The sequence below is a fragment of the Schistocerca nitens genome, chromosome 2, assembly GCF_023898315.1.
Source record: "Schistocerca nitens isolate TAMUIC-IGC-003100 chromosome 2, iqSchNite1.1, whole genome shotgun sequence".
Taxonomy (NCBI): Eukaryota; Metazoa; Arthropoda; class Insecta; order Orthoptera; family Acrididae; genus Schistocerca; species Schistocerca nitens.
The window spans coordinates 357,007,134-357,025,975 of NC_064615.1; the positions used below are offsets into that span (position 1 = coordinate 357,007,134).

At 38.1% G+C, this 18,842-nt stretch overlaps 1 protein-coding gene across 2 annotated transcripts in view; it reads left to right on the forward strand.

The window, feature by feature from the left end:
• LOC126236182 (FERM, ARHGEF and pleckstrin domain-containing protein 1) overlaps positions 1 to 18,842 on the forward strand; it is a 724,813-nt gene that overhangs the window by 464,048 nt on the left and 241,923 nt on the right. For both annotated transcript variants that reach the window (XM_049945281.1, XM_049945282.1), the window contains exons 6-8: positions 4,572 to 4,659; positions 5,757 to 5,912; positions 7,873 to 8,033. In XM_049945281.1, the coding sequence (XP_049801238.1) occupies positions 4,572 to 4,659; positions 5,757 to 5,912; positions 7,873 to 8,033 (405 nt within the window). The remainder of the gene's footprint in view (positions 1 to 4,571; positions 4,660 to 5,756; positions 5,913 to 7,872; positions 8,034 to 18,842) is intronic.

Genomic DNA, 18,842 nt, shown 5'->3' on the forward strand with positions numbered 1-18,842 from the left:
TCGATTGCAGCTACCTTTGACACACTTACCAGCCTTAGGATTCTTCATTAGTTTTCGTGGGTTCTTGTGCTCCTGGTCCATTTCCCATCACATTCTTTTGAGTGTGACAGAGGGTAATGTGTGAGTGAGAATTTGTCACATAGATATGAATTCCTCATTCACACACAAAAGTGAAGGTTTTCTTTTAGTTAAAAAATATCAATTCAGTTTCATATTCAAACAATCATATTTGGTGGATCAGCTTATGAGGCTTTGTTTCATTTTTATTAATTTCACTGTAAAGTAGTATTTTGCCTACTTTCTTGCAGTGTTTTGATATAAGTTAAGTATTACTATAGCTTGTTTTTAATAATCTGGTGATGAATCATGAAAGAATTATCAACAGTTCATTTAGCAATATATAAAAGTTCAACAAACCAGAATGATAAAATAATACAGACACTATATCTAGAATGAATTATCTCATTGTAAATAAAGTTTATCTGCAGTAACTCTGTTACAAAGTATTAAAATTGAACATAATTTATTGAACAGCTAAAAGGAAAAAAGGAAATGTTGGTTTTGTATACATTTTGTTTTCAGTTCTGCTGTACTTTGGAGATTCACTAATAAATGATATAGCAACTCAAAAAATTTGATTTTTAGCTGTGAAAACTAATATAGTAAAACTTGGCCTCCCATGAAACAGAAATTGGTTAAGGGAAGTTTGGAATTTCTGCCTGGAAAAATCTGGAAATCTTATAATGAAACAAAGTCGCCAACCTGAGTTTTGTAATCCTAATCATTTGTGTATCTTGGCTTATAACCTGTTCTCTAGTAGTCACAAGTATCCTTTTAGGTACTCAAATTTCACACACATTCACTAGGAACTACATTTGTTAGCTGTAATGTAGCTAGTGCTTCTGTCACCTAAATTTTCTACTTTAACTCCAATTCACTTATCAATTTTGTCTTTATTTGTTTATCCTTCCACTAAATTTTTGTAATGATATGAAATGTGCCATATTGTAACGAAACATAAATTTTTACATAGATGTGCAGGAGTAGCTTTAATAATGAATAAAAAAAATAGGAACGTGGATAAGTTACTATGAACAGCATAGTGAATGCATTATTGTAGTCACAATACACACAAAGCCCACTCCCACCACAGTAGTAAAAGTCTGTATGCCAATAAGCTCCACAGATGAGAGAGAAAGAGAGTGAGGAAGTGTATGATTAGATACAAGAAATTATTCAGATAGTTAAAGGAGATGAAACTTTAATAGTCATGGGCGACTGGAATCCGATAGTAAGAAAAATAAGAGAAGGAAAAGTGGTAGAGTAGATGAATATGGACTGAGGGAAAAGAATGAAAGAAGAATGAAAGAGGAAGCCGTCTGGTAGAATTTTGCACAGAGCATAATTTAATCATAGCTAACGGTTGGTTTAAGAGAATGTTGTATACGTGGAAAAGAGCTGGAGACACCGATAGGTTTCAGGTTGATTATATAATGGTAAGACAGAGATATTGGATCCAGGTTTTAAATTGTAAGACATTTCCAGGGGCAGATGTGCACTCTGACAACAATTTATTGGTTATGAACTGCATATTGAAACTGAAGAAACGGCAAAAAGGCAGGATTTTAAGGATATGGGACTTGGATAAACTGAAAGAACCAGAGGTAGTAGAGAGTTTCAGAGGGAGCATTAGAGAACAATTGACAAGAATAGGGGAAAGGAATAGAGTAGAAGAAGAATGGGTAGCTTTGAGAGATGAAATAATGAAGGCAGCAGAGAATCAAGTAAGTAAAAAGATGAGGGTTAATAGAAATTGTTGGGTAACACAAGAGATTTTGAAATTAATCGATGAGAGGAGAAAATATAAAAATGCAATAAATGAAGCAGGCAAAAGGGAATACAAATGTCTGAAAAAATGAGCTTGACGGGAAGTGCAAAATGGATAAGCAGGAATGGCTAGAGGACAAATGTAAGGATGTAGAAGCAGATATCACTAGGGGTGAGACAGATGCTGCCTACAGGAAAATTAGCGAGACCTTTGGAGAAAAGAGAACCACTTGTACGAATATCCATAGCTCAGATGGAAAAAAAGTCCTATGCAGTGAAGGAAAAGCAGAAAGGTAGAAGTAGTATGTAGAGGGTCTTCACAAGGGAGATGTACTTGAGGGTAATATTATGGAAATGAAAGAGGATGTAGATGAAGATGAAATGGGAGATATGATACTGCATGAAGAACTAGAAAAGACTGAAAAACTTAAGTTGAAACAAGGCCCTGGGAGTAGACAACTTTCCGTTAAAGTTACTGATAGCCCTGGGAGAGCCAGCCATGATAAAACTCTTTTCATCTGCTGAGCAAGATGTATGAGACAGGTGAAATACCTTCAGACTTGAAGAACAGTATAATAATTCCAATTCCAAAGAAAGCAGGTACTCACAGATATGAATATTACCGAACTGTCAGGTTAATAAGACACAGTTGCAAAATACTAACATGAATTCCTTACAGAAGAATGGAAAGACTGGTAGAAGCCAACCTCAGGGAAGATAAGTTTGGATTCGGGGAAATGTAGGAACACGCGAGGCAATACTGACCCTGCGACTTTTCATAGAAGACTTGTTAAGGAAAGGCAAACCTACGTTTGTAGCATTTGTAGACTTAGAGAAAAAGTACAGGGAGCGAAAGGCTATTTACTACTTGTACAGAAACCAGATGGCAGTTACAAGATTCAAGGGGGCAAGCAGTGGTTGAGAAGGGAGTGAGACAGGGTTGTAGTCTATCTGTGATGTTATTCAGTCTGTATATTGAGCAAGCAGTAATGGAAACAAGAGAAAAAAAATTGGAGTAGGAATTAAACTCCAGGGAGAAGAAATAAAAGCTTTGAGGTTTGCTGATGACATTGTCATTCTATCAGAGACAGCAAAGGACATGGAAGAGCAGTTGACTGGAATGGACAGTGTCTTGAAAAGAGGTTATAAGATGAACATCAATAAAAGCAAAACGAGGCTAATGGAGTGTGGTCAAATTAAATCAGGGGATGGTGAGGGAATTAGATCAGGAAATGAGACCGTTAAAGTAGTAGATGACGTTTGCTATTTGGGAAGAAAAGTGACTGATGATGGTCGAAGTAGGGAGGACCTAAAATGTAGACTGACAATGGCAAGAATGGCGTTTCTGAAGAAGATAAATTTTTTAACATTGAGTATGGATTTATGTCAGGAAGTCCTTTCTGAAAGTATTTGTATGGAGTGTAGCCATGTACGGAAGTGAAACATGGACGATAAACAGTTTATACAAGAAGAGAATAGAAGCTTTTGAAAGGTGGTGCTCCAGAAGGATGCTCAAGATTAGATGGGTAGATCATGTAACTAATGAAGAGGTACAATAGAACTGGGGAGAAGAAAAATTTGTGGCACAACCTGACTTGAAGAAGGGATCGGTTGCTAGGACACATTCTGAAGCAACAAGGGATCACCAGTTTAGTACTGGAGGAAGCATGGGGGGTAACAATTGGAGAGGGAAGCCAAGAGATGAATATGGTAAGCAGATTCAGAAGGATGTAGGTTGCAGTAGATAGTCAGAGGTGAAGAGGCATGCACAGGATAGAGAAGCACGGAGAGCTGCATCAAACCAGCCTTTGGACAGAAGACCACAAAAACAAAAATAACAACAACAAATGCACATATAAACAAACTTGCTAATTACATATACTTATGGATGTGTCTGCATGCCCTGAAGAATTATGCACACCTATAAACTGAGTTACTTACTTCTGTTGTTTTTTATATGCCTGTGTATTGCTCAATGTCTCTGCTAGACAATGAGTGGTTATCTTTACTCATTCCAGTGTTTGTATTTTGTCGAGGGTGTTATTAACATTCCAGTTGCTGCTGTTTGTCCATAGAAGTTAGATATTTTCTGATATTTTTCTGTGCAGAACCTGTAATACAAAAGTGGTGATAAGTATTTTTATGAATTGAGGACTCTCAAAACTGTACATGTGATTGTATAATTCAAGTGTCTCTTCTTCTGTGCAGGTTGCCATACAAAGCTGCTACTCAGTGATTTGTGACATGTCTGCCCATATTACTCAACATGTCTATACCCGTGATGATTCATATCAATGATTGCAGTCAATAAGTTCCCATTACACTATTTGTCTTAAATGCTTGTTCTTCGTCCTGTAAACTTTTTCACCACCTTTGAGCATAGCACTTGTCAGTGGTGTCACCTCCATACCTGTTCTATAGCTTTCCATGTATGTTGGACAGCTGTCACTCCTTCTTCACCAAGGACTCTGTGACACCACGTTACTTCTGCTTTGAATACATTATTCACCTGCATGTGCAAAACAGATTTTGAAATACCTGTACAAAGGAGGAGTCACTTATACTGCATGTGTAATTTAAACAATCTACATCAAGTAATAAACCATATGACAATTTATTCATTGCATTGGTACAGACCACATTCAGCTATTGTGGGTAGTATAAATATATATTTCAGAATACTATTCATCACAATGTCTTTTAACCTCACTGCTTTCTAATTATACTGAAAACGTCTTTTACAGCGGCCAGTCTCCAGCGGAAGCAGATTTAAATCTCTTAGAGACTTCCCGTCGTTGTGAACTGTATGGTATGAAAATGCATCCAGCCAAGGTAAGTACAAACGCTCATTTCAAAACCTTATATATGTTGATCCTATTATGTTTCCTGTGCTAGGGGAATGATAGAAATAGATTATGTGAAGAATGTTAATATTTATTTGTTGGAAGCAGTAAGATAAAAGTAGGTGTTTGTGTCTATGAACTTTTGCTATAGTGATTTTAACAGTGCCAGAATATTGTTTGTGATAGCTGCATTTGTCACTGAGATCTCAATGTTGCAGCTGTTAGTGAACTCCTCTTGCCTTAGAGTCAATTTGAAGTTATAAAACTTGTAAGTCTGACATGGGCAACTTGGCACCTATTTGGTATACCCTATTTGATTCATGCTTACTGTTTCAGTTGGTGGTAAATGTCTATAAAATATTTCCAAACACTACATTTGTTGTAGAAGTGTCTTTATTGTTCTGAAGTTTACACGGGTCTGATGGTGAACAGTACCCAAGATGAAGATGCTGAGTCACAGATAGGCACAATAAAAAGACTCACAAATACAGCTTTTGGCCGGTAAGGCCTTCGTCAAAATTGGATGACAAACACACACATACATACTCACGCAAATGCAACTCACACTGCAGTGTGCCCTCAGTTGCCTGAGATTGCTGTCGTGTGTGTGAGTTGCATTTGCGTGAGTGTGTATGTGTGTGTTTGTCATGTAATTTTGATGAAGGCCTTACTCTCTAAAAGCTATATTTGTGACAGTCTTTTTGTTGTGCTTATCTGTGACTCAGCATCTCTGCTATATGGTGAGTAGCAACTTTCCTTTTCACAATGTTTTTACATTCCAACCTGGATTTTCGGTTGTTTGATTTGCACTCAAGGTGAAGGATTGACATAAAAGACACAATATCTTACACTTATTATCAACAAATGGTGGGAGGGGGGAGGGTTTTATGTCTTGTACATGTGGAATTATACTGTATGGCATTAAGTACTGTGTGTACTACTCGATTATTTTTTGATTATGAGAATATTTAATATAGTTAACCTTGTTAGCAATCTTCATGTTACTAATATTTAAATTATCTCAGATAGTTAGCAGTGAAACTTTGTAATGTTATCTAGTAATTCTAATACTTTTCTGTTTCTTAGGATCATGAAGGTGTTCCTTTAAATCTTGCTGTTGCTCACATGGGAATTGTTGTCTTCCAAAATTTTACCAAAATTAATACATTTTCCTGGGCAAAAATTAGAAAAATCAGTTTTAAAAGAAAGAGGTTCCTCATTAAACTGCATCCTGAAGGCTACGTGAGTATAACCCCATTTTATAATCTCAAAAAACAAGAATACATATAATGATTATTATATGCAGGAATGTGGTTTGGACGTGTGTTACTTAGTGGATATAATCAAAATGAAACTTTCTCTAATCTGATTGAACAGTATCTGCAGTTATACTATGCTTTCTGAATGTGTTACTGCTTTGTCGTATTGAAATTAATATGCAGGCATTGGGGGCAGTCTGTGATGAACATGTAATAAGTAATGTATCTCTTATAAACAGACATATAATGTTCAGTGCTAGGATATTAAATAAACATAGTGAGAAATATTGGGCTGAGAAGTGAGAGATTTGAAGGCACAATTATGAAAACACTGTAGTTGATAAATGCTTCAGCTAGAAAATTTTTTTAAATATGTTTTTGATCTGATCATCTCAGTTCAAAATTTTTCTATCTTGATCATGAAAATCTTCGCACGGGAAAAATACCACAGCTCTTTAAAAAATTCCTCAGTGAGCAGGCCAGACCTCAAAATATTATCAAGAGGACATATTTTTGATAAATGGGCGGAAATCGATGTTACGAGTTCCTTATAACAAGCTATCAGTGGAAAATATTAAATACAAATAAATAGAATAAACACTGCCTTAACTACTTTATGAAAGACAGTGACACATTTTCAAAAGTTACTTTGTTTGGCGACAAAACAATGAATCTTACACCCAACACAATAAAGGAAAACCAAACCTGTGGAACAGTATCATGCGTGGACATTCAGTAGGCTCATAGAAATTGATGCTGATGTCATTAATAGTACTTTTGGTGAATATTATTCCAAAATGGTGGATCTTGTATGTAGAGGTTTCCATCAAATTTCTCACTGTAACTACTATGAGATGTTTGTTGTCCAGTTGCCGCGCGGGATTAGCTGTAAGGCGCTGCAGTCATGGACTGTACGTTTGGTCCCTACGGAGGTTCGAGTCCTCCCTCAGGCATGGGTGTGTGTGTGTTTGTCCTTAGGTTAATTTAGGTTAAGTAGTGTGTAAGCTTAGGGACTGATAACCTTAGCAGTTAAGTCCCATAAGATTTCACACACATTTGAACGTTTTTTTATTGTCCAGTTGAGTGGATGTCATTAATGACATGCCTCGCTATAAGTGATTGGAATGGTTCAAGAACAACTTTGGTGTTTTATTGAGAGATTTTTGAACATCTGCATTGTGGGACCAGGACTGCACGGTTATCATCACTTCCTCAAGCTAAATGATTTCCCAGAGCAACTGTTTTGGATGATCAAAACTTGGATAAAAGTTGTCATTAACTGGTTCAATTACTAGGTGATGAATGACTGCATCTTGGTGATGAATGACTGCATTAAGGATATATACAATTTGTTCACTGTTATAGTGTACTTGTTTTATTACAACCGGACGGTTCTTAAATGCAACTTAGTGAAACTTTTTCTAATCTGATAGAGTAGTATCTGCAGTGATACTACACTTTCTGAACTTGTTATTGCTTTGTGCTGTTGAAATTAATATGCAGACATTGCCATGTTTGCTGTTATGATGTGTTTGACAACACATAAAAATTAGTATAATTTTTCTTATGATATATTTATAGTAAGATGTTCTGGATGTTCTGTATGATTCTTGTATATCTGAGGTGCATGATATGTTAGAAAAGCATCTGTGCATGTAGGAAAGTCTGTTAACAATTTTCACTGTGATTGTCATCTTAGTTTTAATGCTATTACAAGTTACTGGCCTATTTAACCACTTGAGAACTTCACTTATCTCACAACAGTTTTTCTTTACTCATCTCTGTTTTCCTCCCTCTGTTCTTTCTTTTCCAATCCTTCCTCTTCTGAGAATGAGGTAATTATTGTGATAATGACACACAAATCATTAGCTTGTTATTTTGCCTTAAAAATGCTGTTTCTATTTTGAATGTGGTAGTATTGATCTGATTGTATCTTTTTTTAGGGCTACTATAAAGACACTGTTGAGTTTTTTTTCGAAGGCCGCAATGAGTGCAAAAATTTTTGGAAGAAGTGTGTGGAAAACCATGGATTTTTTCGCTGTTCGTCTGTTAAACGGGTTCCAAGACAAAAGACCAGAGTATTGAGCCGAGGTTCATCATTCAGGTAATTTAATTGTAAAAACCATCACTGATACAAACTATATGTAGTAACGTAGGAACTGTGGTATTGTGGCTGTCAGATAACTGTTCTTTTCCTAATTTGTTTACGGAAATGATAGTCAGGGCTTTATAAAATAGTGTTGAGTACATGTTGAGCAAGATGACCCAGTGGCTAGGATTTCAAATCCCTCATAGTTATCCAGATTTAGGTTTTCCATGTATTTCATAAATCAAAATCTCCTTCAATAATGGCAACATCTGAATTCCTACTTTATTTCAACACAGTCTGAACTTGTGACTCTGTGTCTGAAAACTTGATGAGAATGTAAAAAATATGTATTTAAATTATTGTGGCAGTCAGTATTAAGAATACTGCATTGAAGTGAAAGTTATTTGAAATACTACATCAAGATTCAGGCAGTCAACTTTGCAAATAGCAATACCACTAATATTTTGGCTGTTTTCTTTTGCCCATCCTCAGAATGAGCTGAAAAATTGGTCACATGGTGCCGTTGGTCACCTTATATGTGCCACTGAAGTGGCACTAGGCATGCAATTCGCAGAGTGACTGTATTGCTGCAATTTTTTGTGCCAAATGAGTAGTCTGGTTGCTGCAGTCGGGTGTACCACTGATGTTCAATACGCCTTACATGAGCAGTTCTTACTGTGGTCCGGTATATATAGACTACCACAGTTCAAAATAATATGTATTGTCTTTGAGAGAACTTATAATGTGCTGCAGCATTTGTAGGAGGCCAGAAGATCACTTTAGGTCAGTGTATTTTGAGGATCCAGCCCATCTTTTGAGTAAGAAGCACCTACCAAAGTAAAAAATGTAGCATCATTTTCCAGATCTTGTAGTTGCATTATTCATTTCATGCAAAATGGCTTATGTATCTTTTGCTGCCAAGGTCTATTTGCAACAGAAATATTCAACAGACAAATGAGTTTTATCTTGCTGGGTGTCATTATGTGTAGAATACTATGTGCCTTTTCCACCAAAGTTTTAAGGACATCATTGCTTTAGAAATCACAACCAAATGAAGAGTTTTAGCAATTTCATTATTTTGGACTAAGTGATGAAGGTATGGAATTTGTGATGAAGGTATGGATTTTCATTTTGTTGAAGACTTGATAAATCGCGAGAGTGGTTTTAATTTGGACTTCAATGGTCTTGCCGTCACAAAAATGTAACACAATGAGTCGACTATTTCTGACTATTATGTACTATGCCAGTGTATGCCACTCTGGAATATTGTATATTATTTCTGTACTTACCACTGATCAGTGTCTATGCTGTGGATTTGTATTGCACAATACTGCCACAGTACTGTTTATAAGACTTTCAAAATAACTGGAAGGTAGCAGACAAAAGATCAACAGAAGAGGTGGAGTTTTGGTGACTGCATGGCTGAGACTTAATGGGTTGTCTCAGTACTGCAAATAGTTGAAGATACTAAGTTGTTTGAAATATTTGGTTTTGATATCATTTACTTCTTTGAATTTATAAGTTGTTTACAGTATTGTGGGAACTTAGGAACTGTAGTTGTTTTATTGTAGGGACTTTATTGGTTAATTGAAGATTGCTGGAGTGTTAACTAAGCAGGATGGCAAATAATATTAGTGTATTATGCACTTCTTAGTGATAGGTGCGAAAGACTATACTAAATTCTCATTGCATGAAAAAGAGCCAATAATTTCTGAAATTATTCTGTTGTTTTTCTGGTCCTATGATCTGTATTATCTGCAAGCATTACATCTGACACCAATAGTATGAAATGGGTTCCAAACACTAAAATTGCATATGTACATGAACTTTTTAGATGGCTAATAAAATGTGTGAAAAGAACTGAAAACATTTTTGATGAATACAATAAAATCTGTTCTGATAGTCTTATGGTAGTTTTCAAAACAAAAAAAAAAAAAAAAGAAAAACCAACACATTTTAGTAGTTTGTGCAGCCTGTTTTTAAAAAGGAAGTGTTAGATAAACTGGAAATGCTTGTTTGTTTTACTCACAGAAGTTAAAATAATATCTGTTATTTTTGAATGTTGCTTCTTCATGTACATACGTACTCCACAAGTACATACAGTGGACAGCAGAAGGTACCTTGTACCACTAATAGTCATTCCCTTTCCTGTTCCACTCACAAATGGAACAAGGGAAAAACAACTCTTTATACATCTGTAACTTTAGGAATCAAAACACCTCTGATCATGAATGAAATTTTCACCTGGCAGTGGAGTGTGCACTGATATGAAACTTCTGGCAAATTAAAACTTGTGTGCTGGACTGAGAATCGAACTCAGGACCTCTGCCCTTTGTGAGCAAGTGCTCTAACAACTGAGCTACACAAGCACGATTCTCGACCCATCCTCTAGCAGTTCTGGTCTTGTAAGTTTCTCAGGAGAGCTTCTGTGAAGTAGGGAAAGTAGGAGATGAAGTACTGGCAGAAGTATAGTTTGTGTGGACATGTCGTAAGTTGTGCTTGGATAGTTGTTGGTATAGTATTTACCCACAAAAGGGAAAGATCACAAGTTTGAGTCTTGGTCTGGCACACAGTTTTAATCTGCCAGAAGGTTTCACCTCTTACCTTGTCTTAACGATCCTTATGCGAAATGTACATTGGTGACAGTGGAATTGTTCTGCAGTCAGCTGCATATGGTGGTTCTCTAACGTTTCTCATAGTGTTTCACAAAAGAACATCTTCTTCCTTCCATGGGTTCCTATAATGAGGTCATGAATTATCTCCATAATACTTACATGTTGCACAAACATACCAGTAACAAATCTAGCAGCAGGGTTCTGAATTACTTCTTTAATCTGACCAGGCGGGGATCCCAAACACTCGAGCACTATGGAAGAATATATGCGATCTTCTTCACAGTTGAACCATACTTCCTTAAATTTCTCCTAATGGACCAAAGTTGACCATTTACCTTCGCTACTAGCAACCATATGGGCTCGTTCCATTTCACACTGCTTTGCAACATTATGCCAAGGTGTTTAATTGATGTGACTGTGTCAAGCAGCACACTGCAGATACTGAATTCGATCATTACAGGATTGTTCTTCCTACTCATCTGTATGAGCTTTCATTTTTCTGTATTTAGAGCAAGCTGCCATTCATCACACCAAATATAAATTCTGTCTAAGTCACTCTATACCCTCTTACAGTCACTCGGTGATAGTACATTCCTGTACACTACAGCCTTGTCAGCAGACAGTTGCTGACTGCCACTCACTCTATCTGTCAGATCATCTGTGTATATAGAGAACAAGAGTGGTTCTATCATATTTTCCTGGGACACTCCGGGTGACACCCTTGGCTATTGGTAATAGTAAGTGTGAAGTTGACTCAAATAAGCAGCAAACCACATTTTTGTGGCAGTCCAAAAATTGGTGGATGAAGGGAAAAAGTTAATAATGGTGAAAACAGATAAACAGGCTGATTTTTTAAATCAATTTTGGTGTATGTGATAAAATGCAAAGTTTCAGGATTTTGGTTAGTTTGAAGCTAGATATCATGGAAATTTTTGGATTAAAAAAGTGGAACTTTATCCCATGTGTTTAATATGTAAATGGGATAGTTATATCGTATACGGAAAACTTTTTTTTTTCATCATTAAAACACCAACCAACCACTAAAGTGATGATGAAATCACTGTATTGTTTTTTTGCCATTACAGCTTTTGAACATTTTATTCATCATCAAATGGTTGCCTTGTGTTTATAGGAGAAACTGTTAGTCAGCCGTTGAATGTTTTGAGCATGTGGTGCCAGTGAAAGTGTCCCATTTTTTAGACTTGCATTTTTTATGTGTTGTGAAATATGATGTTTATATACTTACCACCGTAATGCATGATTTTTGTCAACACAGTTGTGTTAAAACATGTGCTATTAATGTGAGATAAGGCTGTTCATTGTCTAAGTGCAAATGGTAACCCACTCTGCATTTTACCTTTAAAGTTTTATGACAGTGTTGATAAAAGTATGAAATACAGTGGTACATGTATCATCCCCATGTTTGGTGCTACTCAGAAGATAAAAGTTTTGGTAAAAAAGCTCAGGCACTTTCCATGGTACTCAAAACATTCAACAGATGATTAGTAGCTCATCCTATAAATGAAATGCAGCTATCTGATGATGATCATAATGTTCATACTTGGTAATGGCTGTAAACAATAAAAACAATTTAAAAATATGTCATTAACTTAGTCAAGGGTAGATTTTTATAATTTACCTTGCAGTATAGGTAACCTGAAAAGTTCTTCTAACAACAATATGGATTTCTAACTTTTGTTATGTTCATTTTACTTGGGAATTTGATAATATATTGAAAACTTTCAATTAAAGGAAAGGGAATTGAATAAAATTTGACCATTATTTGCTGAAACAGCAGTTGATATTTAGGAAATTAAGAGCAATGTATTAGAAATATTGTGGGCACAATTAGAGGTCTTCCACACAGGTTTAAAAAACCAATAAATTTTTACCAGGTGTTTGAGAAAGGGTCAAATGAAAACTTTTCCAACCAACACATGAAATGTTGTGTTTGTATATCCAGGCATAAACAACTGGAAGTCTCGCTGGTTCAGTTAGAGACAACAGTAACTGGCTAATATTTAGTAGCATGACAGACTTAAAATAACAGAAAAGACAGAAATATGTCTCTAGATGTGAAAACTAAGCAATTTGTAAAAGGTGCGTTTTGGAGACACATGATGGGAATGTATCAAAAAAAGTTTTGCATCACTTTGGTTCTGAAAGTTCCGGAACTGTACAGAAAATTGGAATAGAGATCAACATAAACATCGTTTCTGCCCTTTTTATTACTGATGAGAACCACACATTGCATGTTGTACCACCATACAGCGAGACTTTCAGAGGTGGTGGTCCAGATTGCTGTACAAACTGGTACCTCTAATACCCAGCAGCACGTCCTCTTGCATTGATTCATGCCTCTACTCATTGTGACATACTATCCACAAGTTCATCAAGGCACTGTTGGTCCAGATTGCCCCACACCTCAGTGGCGATTCGGCGTAGATCCCCCAGAGTGATTGGTGGGTCAGGTCGTCTGTAAACAGCCCTTTTCAGTCTATCCCAGGCATGTTCAGTAGGGTTCGTGTCTGGAGAACATGCTGGCCACTCTAGTCGAGCTATGCCATTATCCTGAAGGAAGTCATTCACAAGGTGTGCATTATGGGGACGCAAATTTTCGTCCATCAAGACGAATGCCTCGCCAGTATGCTGTCGATATGGTTGCGCTCAGAGGATGGCATTCACATATTGTACAGCCATTACAGCACCTTCCATGATCACCAGCAACGTACGTCGGCCCGACATAATGCCACTTCAAAACAGCTGGGAACCTCCACCTTGCTGCATTCGCTCGACAGTGTGTCTAAGGCGTTCAGCCTGACTGGGTTGCCTCCAAACAAGTCTCCGACAATTTTCTGGTTGAAGGCATATGCAACACTCATTGGTGAAGTGAATGTGATGCCAATCCTGAGTGGACCATTCTCTGCACTGCATGGTGTCGTGGTTGCAAAGATGGACTTCGCCATGGACATTGGGAGTGAAGTTGCGCATCATGCAGCCTATTGCACACAGTTTGAGACATAACACGATGTCCTGTGGCTGCATGAAAAGCATTATTCAACATGGTGATGATGCTGCCATGGTTCCTCCGAACCATAATCCATAGGTAGCAGTCATCCACTGCAGTAGTAGCCTGTGGGTGGCCTGAGCAAGGCCTGTCATCGACAGTTCCTGTCTCTCTGTATCTCCTCCATGACCGAACAATATTGCTTTGGTTCACTCCAAGATGCCTGGATACTTCCCTTGTTGAGAGCCCTTCCTGGCACAAAGTAACAGTGCTGATGCAATCAAACCGCGGTATTGACTGTCTAGGCATGGTTGAACTACAGACTACAGGAACCATGTACCTCCTTCCTGGTGGAATAACTGGAACTGATCGTCTGTCGGACCCCCTCCGTCTAATAGGTGCTGCTCATGCATGGTTGTTTACATCTTTGGGCACGTTTAGTGACATCTTTGAACAGTCAAAGGGACTGCGTCTGTGATACAATATCCACATTCAATGTCTGTCTTCAAGAGTTCTGGGAACTGGGGTGATGAAAACTTTTTTTGATGTGTGTATATAGTCTTAGACATAAAACCTGGCTACCAGCTGGTTTCTGCAAGGTATATGTCTGAGTCTTTCACTTTCGCTGCCAATAATGGCCACACCTCAGGATTCCAGTCCAGCCATCTACATGAGCGGGCAACACTGTAGGATGAGGAAATGTCTGGAGGAAATACTGTCTTCCGTTTGAGCTGAACAGTGCTATATCTGGTAGTGCTTTCGTGACAGACGGCACACAGTGTAGATGTCATGTAGTGAGTTCGAGGCCACTTATATCTTTATTACTTTTTTACTGCATTTTGACTGTCACTAAAGATATCAGTATGATGGGAACTCAAAGGTAATTTGCTTCACTTTCTAACCCATCAGTAATAGTGAAACCTTCCGTAAAACATCATGTGTCTCCATCTAGATCAGAATATATTATGCTCAAGAGTTTCTTCATCCTTCGGCAGCCACCAGGCACTTTAAAACCAGCTGATGTCCGATCAAATGACTGTGGCGTAGTGCATCTTGAGCTTTCACATTGGTAAGCATAAAGGTTTGTCTTATTGTAGTCAGATTTTCCATGTGAAATAACTTCGATTAACTGGATGAACTCAGTCCAGTAACACAACATGGCTAGGTTGCTGTCAATGTTTTTACCAGGTGTCGTTTTTTTTTTTTTTTTTTTTTTTTTAATTTGATGTTCTAGTATTTCTCTTGCAGTTATGTATAGGATTTTGCATACTTCAGTTTTATGAAAAATTCAACAGTGGAAAATCCGGGTTGGAATGTAACAGTATTATGAAAAGGATAGTTGTACACCGTATAGTGGAGTCGTTGAGTTGAAGATAGGCACAGCAAAAGGACTATCAGAAAATGAGCTTTGGGCCAACAAAGCGTTAATCATAGACCTTCCCCCCCCCCCCCCGCCCCCCCGCCCCCCCGCCCCCCCTCCTACACACACACACACACACACACACACACACGACCACAGTCTCTGGCTGCTGTGGCCTCAGTGTTTGTGTGAGTGTCAGTGTTATGAAAGTTGTTTAAACATTATAAAATAGAGCCGGATGTGGAAAAAATGCCTAATGTTTGTAACATGTTTTTTGCTTTGGGCTTAGTGGAGAGGTGCAAGCAGCTGAAAACATTTGTATTGTGTGTATGTGGGGGAGGGGACGGGAGTAAGTGCTTTTGGACAAATCATATCAGAAAAGGAGTTTCTTCTTTAAATCTACATAGTTCTGACGAGAATGATTTTTCCACATTCAGGAAGTCCCGATGATTGACATACATGATGAACTGTGACATTTGCATCCAGCAGGCTACACTCCGAGGTTTGGTGTAGGAATACTGCATGCTGTAATTCAAAGCAACAAAAATCAAAGGGGTGGCTATTATTACGTTTTTGCTAGAGCATCGCCAATTCTCTCATTGAGCTTTCCTGTGTGGTATTGTTACAGGTGACAGGTTAGGGTGCCATTAAGTTAACTTCTTAGGAAACAAATGACATCTCCTCAAGCAAAGGGCAGTGTGAACAGATAATATTTTGCATCTAATAACAGATAATATTTTGCATCTAATAGCACAGAAAGAGTATTAAACTCTACTGACTCTTCCCCAAGACTGTTTTCATCGCATCTGGCATGTTTGCCAACAAATGAGACAGCTTTCACCTTTTGATCTCAGTTTTTAAAAAAATTCCAGCAAAAATTCATCATCACTGCAACACCTTGCACCATTTGACCTCAGTTTTTAAAAAATTGCCAGCAAAAATCCATCAATTGTCAGTGCAACATGAAAATTAACTCTGCTGATTTTGCATATGAAGCTATCCATGAGTGTATTTGGGAAGTCATCCCTCACCCACTATTCACCTGATGTTGCATCATCAAAATTTACCTTTCCCATATCTTATCGAATAATCGACAAGCATATTCCTTTTCATATGAAAATGCACCTCAATCGTGACTGAGATTACATTTTTAACTCTGCATAAGTGGTTTCTACAGGTGAGCATGCCTAAATTAACACAAAGTAGTAAGATACATTGCTGGAGAAAACTGCAACAGCCTTAAGGACTATGTTCAGTGGCAGCAGGGTATGATATGTGAATACTATGGAGCTGTAGTGTTAGTGATTCATTTGTCACAATCATTGGTGATCAAAAAGGGCTTAGGAGGCCTGTCTGTGCACCATCTGTTTTGATTTGCAATAAGTAACTGTGCCGAGTTTAGAGGTGAACAGTGTTTGCAGCATGTCCACTATGTACAACAACCGGCAAATATTTACTCCTGTTGAACAACTTCAGTCATTTGAATGGGGTTGCTTTGTGGGCCTGCGGGAGCTCAATGGATGTATCAGTGAATTGTTGCACGTACTGGGCACACTGTATCATCAGTTTGCCATTGCAGTCAGCAGTGATCTGTGGAACATTTCCATAACAGGAGACTAGGCTGTGCATCTCCACGTAGGATAGATGCACGTTAAGATCGACGCATTGTGTGAGCAACAGTGACTGAGTGAACATACCCAAGGAACAAATTTGGGCACATGTTGCACCATCTGTGTCCCTGAGAACTGTTGGGAACCATCTGATTGCATCAGGATGAAGAGCATGTGTGCCTGTGGGCAGGCTACCACTGGCACCACAACACTGCCAAGCACAGCTACTCTGATGATGTGAAAGAATCGACTGGAGAGGGGGAATAGTGCTCCATCGTCTTCAGTGACGAGACTAGGTTCTGTTTGTATGCAAGTGATGGATGTACACGTGAATGGCATAGGCCTGGTGAGTGGCCTTTTGTGGAGTGAATTTTCCCACAATACACAGATTCTGTCCCAGGCTTCATGGTATGGGGGGCTACCAATTACAACTCGTGGCCATGTTTGTTGTTTCTGCAGGGTAAACTAACTAGTGCCTGCTACATTGCATGGGTTATTATTGTGCTATTACTATTTCTTCGGGACGAATGTGATGTGCTTCTTCACCGGGAGAGTGTATGTCCACATACAGCTGCTGCAACCCAGTGTGCTTCTCATAGTGTACAACAATTACCTGGCCAGTAGATTACCAGATCTCTCGCCCATGGGACACATACGTGCCATCGTTTGACAATCACACAGACTTGCATATAGAGGACATAGTAATAGGCATCCCTGGTATAGTGAAGCAACTGAAGCAGTTGAAAATGAATAAGTTGTCAGGTCTGGATGGAATCCCAGTTCGGTTTTAAAGAGTACTCCACAACATTGGCCCCTTACTTAGTTCCCATTTATCATGTCTCTCACCCAGTGTAAAGTCCCAGGTGACTGTTGCACATAAGAAAGGTAAATGAATGGATACATAAAATTACAGACCAGTATGCTTTCATTGGTTTCACGTAGAATTCTTCAATGTATTCTTCGTTTGAATATAATAGATTTCCTTGAGACAGGAAAGTTTTGGTTTTAGAAAGTATTGCTTGTGCAAAACTCAGTTTGCCATTTCTCATGAACTATGGATGTAGAAGGCTATGTGTGCCTGGATTTCTAAGAACCATCTGACAGGTGCCCTGCTGCAGACTGTGAATGGAAGTATGAATATACAGAAAAGGTTCCCAGATATGTGAGTGGCTCAAAGACTTCCTAAGTAATAAAACCCAGTGTGTTGTTTTAATGATGAATGTTCATCAGTGACTAGGGTTTCATCAGGAGTGCCTTGGAGAAGTGTGATAGGACTGTTATTATTCTCTACATACATAAATGATCTGATGGTCTGGGTGAGACTGAGTGACTGTAGGGGGCTACAGGGTGACTTCAATCCCATATGTTCAAATACAGCATTAGTAGTGTGCTTCTTGACACAGTCAGGCCAATTAAATATCTAGGTCTAGTGTCGCAAAGTGATATGAAATGGAACGAGCATGTAAGAACTGTAGTGGGAAAGGTGAGCGGTCAACTTCAGTTTATTGGGAGAATTTTAGAAAAGTGTGGTTTATCTGTAAGGGAGACTGCATATAGGATACTAGTGCAAGCTATTCTTGAGTATTACTTGAATTCTTGGGATCCCCACCAGGCTGGATTAAAGCAGTGGTAGTCAACCTGGTCCCTGCAGCCCACGAGTGGGTGTTTCAGCTTTCATAGCAGGCGGTAGGTGGTATGTGTTTTTAAAACATTTTTATTAGGTTCTCATGAAATTTTTAAATAAATTATTTGGTAAATGATTATTATTACGAGTATATGATTTAATTTGCTGTAAAGCTGCTTTATAAATGTTACAAAGTGTAGTTACTTTCTTGCCTTATAAATCACCGTTACTGTGGAGCTGATGGGCAGATAGAAAATTTTACTACTGACATGCAAAAATGGGCAGTTGATAGGAAAGGCTGACTGCCCCTGGATTAAAAGAAGACATTGAAAAAATTCAGACAGGCTGCTATATTTGTTACTGGTAGGTTCTATTAACAGACAAGAATTATTGAGATGCTTTGGGAGCTCAAATGGGAAAGAAGGTGACGTTCTATTGGAGGAGCACTCTTGAGAAAATTTAGAGAAGTGGCATTTGAGGCTGACTGCAGATTGATTCTACTGTCACCAATGTACATTTCATGTAAGGACCATGAAGATTTGATTATAGAGATCACAGCTCATACAGAGGCATATAGAGTGTCATTTTTCCCTTGCTATGTTTGTGAG